At 27.7% G+C, this 5,190-nt stretch overlaps 1 protein-coding gene across 1 annotated transcript; it reads right to left on the bottom strand.

Moving 5' to 3' along the window:
- Positions 1–1,474: 1,474 nt before the first annotated feature.
- Positions 1,475–4,578, bottom strand: LOC107029472 (tropinone reductase homolog). The gene is made up of 5 exons (XM_015230897.2): positions 4,396–4,578; positions 3,959–4,166; positions 2,915–3,131; positions 1,910–2,022; positions 1,475–1,763 (listed from the first exon to the last, which is right to left on the bottom strand). The coding sequence occupies exons 1-5, from the start codon at positions 4,488–4,490 to the stop codon at positions 1,584–1,586; spliced, it is 813 nt and encodes a 270-aa protein (XP_015086383.1). The 5' UTR covers positions 4,491–4,578; the 3' UTR covers positions 1,475–1,583.
- Between the last annotated feature and the right edge of the window lie 612 nt (positions 4,579–5,190).

Here is a 5,190-nt window from a genome sequence, read left to right as displayed (position 1 = left end):
TGGTTCAATGATTCAATAGGAAAAGGGCTAACTCATCGGTGACCACCTAAACTTGACATCAATTTTCACTTAGACACCTTAACTATGTTTTGTTCATTTTAGACACCTCATATCATGCTCACCTGTGTCGTTTAAACACTTTTCGACAATCTGCCAAAATTGTAAGGTGTGTGAAACACACTCGTTGAAGACTATCAAAGTGACGAATTAAATAATGACAGGTAGCATATATAGAAAAAATTTACTAAATGATGATTTTTTAGTAGAAAAAAAAACTACCAATGACTTATTGACATGTGACGTTTATTTAACTAAATAATTTTTTAAAAAAATTAATCACTTTTAATTAAAAAAAATTATTCCCACGCCTTTACCCTAAAATTGTCTTCTCCTCTATCCCACCCTACCTCAAACCCCAACCCTTTTCTCTCACCCAGATTGTCTTATCCACCCACCACCACCCCCAACTCTCCCCCACTCAAATGTGTCAAAAGAAGTTTTTTTTTTGGTCACTTTGTGAATGTTCTCAGATAAGAATGTTTTTTTGTGGTAGATTGATATTTGAATGTTTGATATGGTGAATGTGGTAATGCATTTGCTTGATCTTTTTCGGAGATTTTTTTTTCTTTTTGATCGAATTTCTGGATCAATGCAAATAAAAATTATTGCTTTAGTATATATATATATATATATGGAGTCTCAATCTTTCTACTAAAAATTATATAGCTTATGTATTGATTGCGACTTTTTTCATGATTATAATATGAAAATGCATACAAATAGATTAGAACGCTCAAATTAATTATTGTGAATGCAGAATTTGATAATTGAAAATATAATTATTTGCCATTTCTTAGTGTATTTTCCCATCTTGAAATTTATGTTGATTTTTCTCAAATTATTTTGAGGAGGAAGAAAAACACAAAAAATAAGTGAAAGTATTAAATCTTAAATTTCTGTACGCTAGAATTTACTTTTTGTTTGTGGCATTGTCAAATTTAAATTTGATACCTAAAGTGAGGCTCTCACGTGCGTCCAATGAGTATATCACACATACTATGCTAACTCAGCAAAAAATGTCAAATTAATACAATGGAGCATGACATGAGTTGTCTAAAATAAACAAAGCTTAATTAAGGTGTCTAACTGAAAATTAATACCAACTTTAGATGGACATCATTGAGTTTAGCCATAAAAAAATAACATAATTAAGATACCTAAAGTAAAAAGTCAAACAAATTTAAAAATCTATTTGTGAAATATTAAATAGGTGACATAATGTACCAAGGCCAGGCATAAAGACGTGGTCCAATTAGAGATGTGTTATATTGCAAGTTTGTGACATGCATGCACCTATTATACTCACAATAAATTGGCTAACTAATATACATGTCATTTTTTTCCATTTCTTTTTGTTGGAGTTCCTGTAGGAATTCGATAAAATTCAAAATTATATCATATAATAATTAAAGAATAGATTGACAATTTCATTTTATTAATCGAAATAATTGAACATAAAATTTTCATGGTTTCATATTAATCAAGTACATTATTATTATTACTCAAGACATAAAATAAAATAATTAATAAGAACCATTAATTGTGAGTCCACCATCAACACATATAACTTGACCAGTAATATATGAAGCAGCTGGGAAACAAAGAAATGCCACCATTGCTGAAACTTCTTTTGGTTCACCAGCTCTACAAATTGGTGTTCTACTAATACTTCTTTCAATATGTTCTTTAGTTAATGAATCTTTCTGGAACAAAATCAGATACCAATATTAGTAATTATATTATATTTCATTTAAAAATATCATTAAGAAATATTTATTAGATCGTTTGTTCTTAATGGAAAATTTTCATTGAGTCAGGTTAATTAATTTTCTTATCATGGTAATTTTACCTTTGCTGCTTCGATGAGGGGTGTGTTTATAATCCAAGGTGCTACTGCGTTCACTCGAATATTATCTTTAGCCCATTCGTAAGCCAAACTCCCTGTAAGTTGATTCATTGCACCTATTAACATGGAAAAATACAAAAGATTTTTTATATTTAGAATTCGAAGAATTAGCGATAAATAAAATTTCATAGTTAAACAATAAAAATCACATGCTAAACGAATTATAAGAAAATCAATTAGCTAGGAGCTATATAACGACAAATTAGCTGGATTACCTATAATTTTCATATTTTCTAGCTAGTAGTAGTGTATGTATATATTGCATTATATATATATATGTATATCAAATAATGCAAGATTTTGAAAGATAAAATTTATTTTCTAGATAATAATTAAGTTTTAGTAATTAGTGGTACTTTAGGGCTCTATCCATCTATAGCCCGTAGTCCACAAAAATATTCTAACATTTCAAATAATTTGAAACAAGAGGACTTAAAGAAATTAAAAAATAAATTGGATACTTTTTGCTCCTTTACCATCTTTAAACATGACAAATATATTTACTATACGATAAAAGTTATTTATTAAAAACATAATTTCCATAGGTTAGCTACATTAGATTAATAGAACATGTTTTTTTAGAAGCATTTTTCAAAGTCATTCTCCTTTTGAACTTCACCTTATTTCAACTAACATTTTGATCTTATTATTTATCTTCAATACTCAAAAGCATTATCGAAACAATCTTCGATTTGCTAATAATACGATTTCAAACTTTTAATGTATATTTAATTTATTTTTAGACGTCATATTTTCTGTAAAAAATTAATTATGTCATACTCTGTCAAATACACTTAATAAGTGGTGGTCATGGTTAAGATTCCCTGTCTTTAACTAGACATCTCAGGTCTAAGTCCTGAAAATGAAAAAAGTCTCATTAGAAGTTCAATCCTTATAATTAAGTCTTATAATGCGTAAATTTTGAATTAATCGAACCTCGAGAATTACCTTTAGTTGCTGAAAAGATGGAACTTGCTAGAAATGCCACAAACCCAAGAACAGAAGAGATGAAGACAATGCTACCACTTTCTGAGGCCTTCAAAATTGGGTGTGCAATTTGGGAGATGTGGTGAGAAGCTTCAAAATTGGTTTTCATAAGAATAGAGTAATCCTCCTCAGTGAACTCTGTAGCTGGCTTAACTATTAGTATACCTGCATTATTTATCTATATATATAAAAAAAAAATTGAAGTTTAGATATCTTTTGGCTATAGCAACAATCCCAGAATCAAAATTTTTATTGAGAAGATTCGAAAAATAAAAATATAATACATGAAATTTAAACTTGAAACTTTAAGGTAAATTTTAAAATTTTAAACCAGACAAAGTATGTATTTTCTTTGTCTCTATTTATATGATGTACTATTATTTTTAGTTAATATTATAGAAAAAATAATATTTTTTTATATTTTAAAAATAACTTGATATTAAAATTCTATTTTATTTTAGTGAGATAACTTTAAGTCGCAAAAATTCTCGATGCTTATACAATAGTCTATCACAAATAGTAGTTCATTAGAATTTTCATTAAAGGTGTTCAAAAATATGAAGAAGTAATTACACGAAGACAATAAAAGGATTCAATATTTACTACGTATACATAGTAAATATTATTAACCGTGTACATATGATGTAATTTTTATCTCAGGAGGTTCTTATACACTCTTTGCTCCTATCGGGCTTCGCCTTGATCTTGACCAGTGGCGAAATTAGAAAATTTGCTAAATGTATTCAAAATTTAATATATATCTCTAAAAAAGATACTTGACCTATACATATATACAATATTATTTTTTTATATGCATAATGTAATTTTTCAACAAAGATTGTTCAAGAAATTACTCTTGAATCTAGATATATAGCTAAGCCACTGACCCTAACTTGTAACTTTTAAAAGATTTTTCTTTTCTTAAACTTTTAACTTAATTAGAGTGCATCATATCAATTGAAACGAAACGAACAAATAGTAAAAAAAAAAATTAAAAAAACTTACTAGAATGTTGAGTTTTCCTTGGAAAAAATTGATAACCTTCTCCATAAGCATCTCTCTTTGGGATCTCAAAGTCAAATCACACACACATCCTTCTACTTTGTAACCTTTGCCTCTCCATTTCTCTAAACACTCATCAAGTTGTTCTTGGTTTCTACAACATGTATAAACTGTGGCACCAAATCCAGCTAATTCTTCTACTATGGCATGCCTAATTTTTAATCAAAACAATAGAAAAATAATATCAATAACAATAACAATAATAAACTCAATAGTATAACTGGAGTCTGAGAAAGATAGTGTGTATATAATTTAACTAGAATTAATAGCCAAAAGATGTATAACACATTTACGTAATTCATATATATTATATGTTTATAATCAATGTATACGGACTAAAATCGACAGATACATAAAACACTTAAAACTCAAACGTTTACCCTATGCCTTTAGTGCCTCCAGTAACAAGGGCAGTTTTCCCTTGAAGAGTCCACCTTCCATCTTCACTATTATTGGATTCATTTTTTTCTGCCATTGATAGTTCTTGCTTGTTAACTTAAGTTGAATAATAGGAATTAAGCAACATTTTTTTGTGTTAAATATGTGACAAAATGTGCTAAGGGGTCATAAAAAAGTGGTCCAATTACAGCTGTGCAATATTGCTAAGTTTGTGACATGCACACTTACTATAGTCACAAATTTATTAGCTAGCTTGTATGTCATGTCAATTGAAAATTACTATCCGTGGCCGAATTATCTTCTTGTTTATTTTTTCTGTCCTTCTAAGGCAATATTAATTAAAACTCGATATTTTTAAAGACTTATCATACTTTTAAAATTCGATATTTTTAAATACTTATCATCCTTTTCTGTCCTTCTATGGCAACATTATTATTATTATTATTATTAAAATATAATATAACGATAATTATATTATTACTGTTAATAATTATTATAAAATATTTTATTTGTGATAATGTTGTTTATTGCATAAGTAACTCAACCCATCTTGGATGGATTAAAAGTTAGTCAGTTTTTGACTTATTAGAGTATTTGACAAATATCAAAATAACTTATTTTAAGTAAAAAATGATTTATTTTAAGTCAAAAGTTAAAAGCTAGGTGAGAGGTGTTTTTTTTTCCAACTTAAAAGTCATTTTATGTTGACCATGTATATTATCTTTTTACCCTTATTTCTTTTATTATTATTATTAGAGAACATGGTCTAACCCCCC

Source organism: Solanum pennellii, chromosome 9, assembly GCF_001406875.1.
Source record: "Solanum pennellii chromosome 9, SPENNV200".
NCBI lineage: Eukaryota > Viridiplantae > Streptophyta > Magnoliopsida > Solanales > Solanaceae > Solanum > Solanum pennellii.
The sequence above is the reverse complement of the archived record's forward strand: the minus strand, read 5'-3'. Positions and strand labels throughout refer to the sequence as shown.

What these genes read in the sequence shown, in the direction of transcription:
- LOC107029472 (XM_015230897.2), bottom strand. Translation starts at nt 4,490, where the DNA reads ATGGCAGAAAAAAATGAATCCAATAATAGTGAAGATGGAAGGTGGACT. An exon ending in CATCTTTTCAGCAACTAAAG is followed by an intron (nt 2,023 to 2,914) that starts GTAATTCTCGAG and finishes CCATGTTAATAG; the next exon opens with GTGCAATGAATCAACTTACA. An exon ending in CCCTCATCGAAGCAGCAAAG is followed by an intron (nt 1,764 to 1,909) that starts GTAAAATTACCA and finishes ATTTTGTTCCAG; the next exon opens with AAAGATTCATTAACTAAAGA.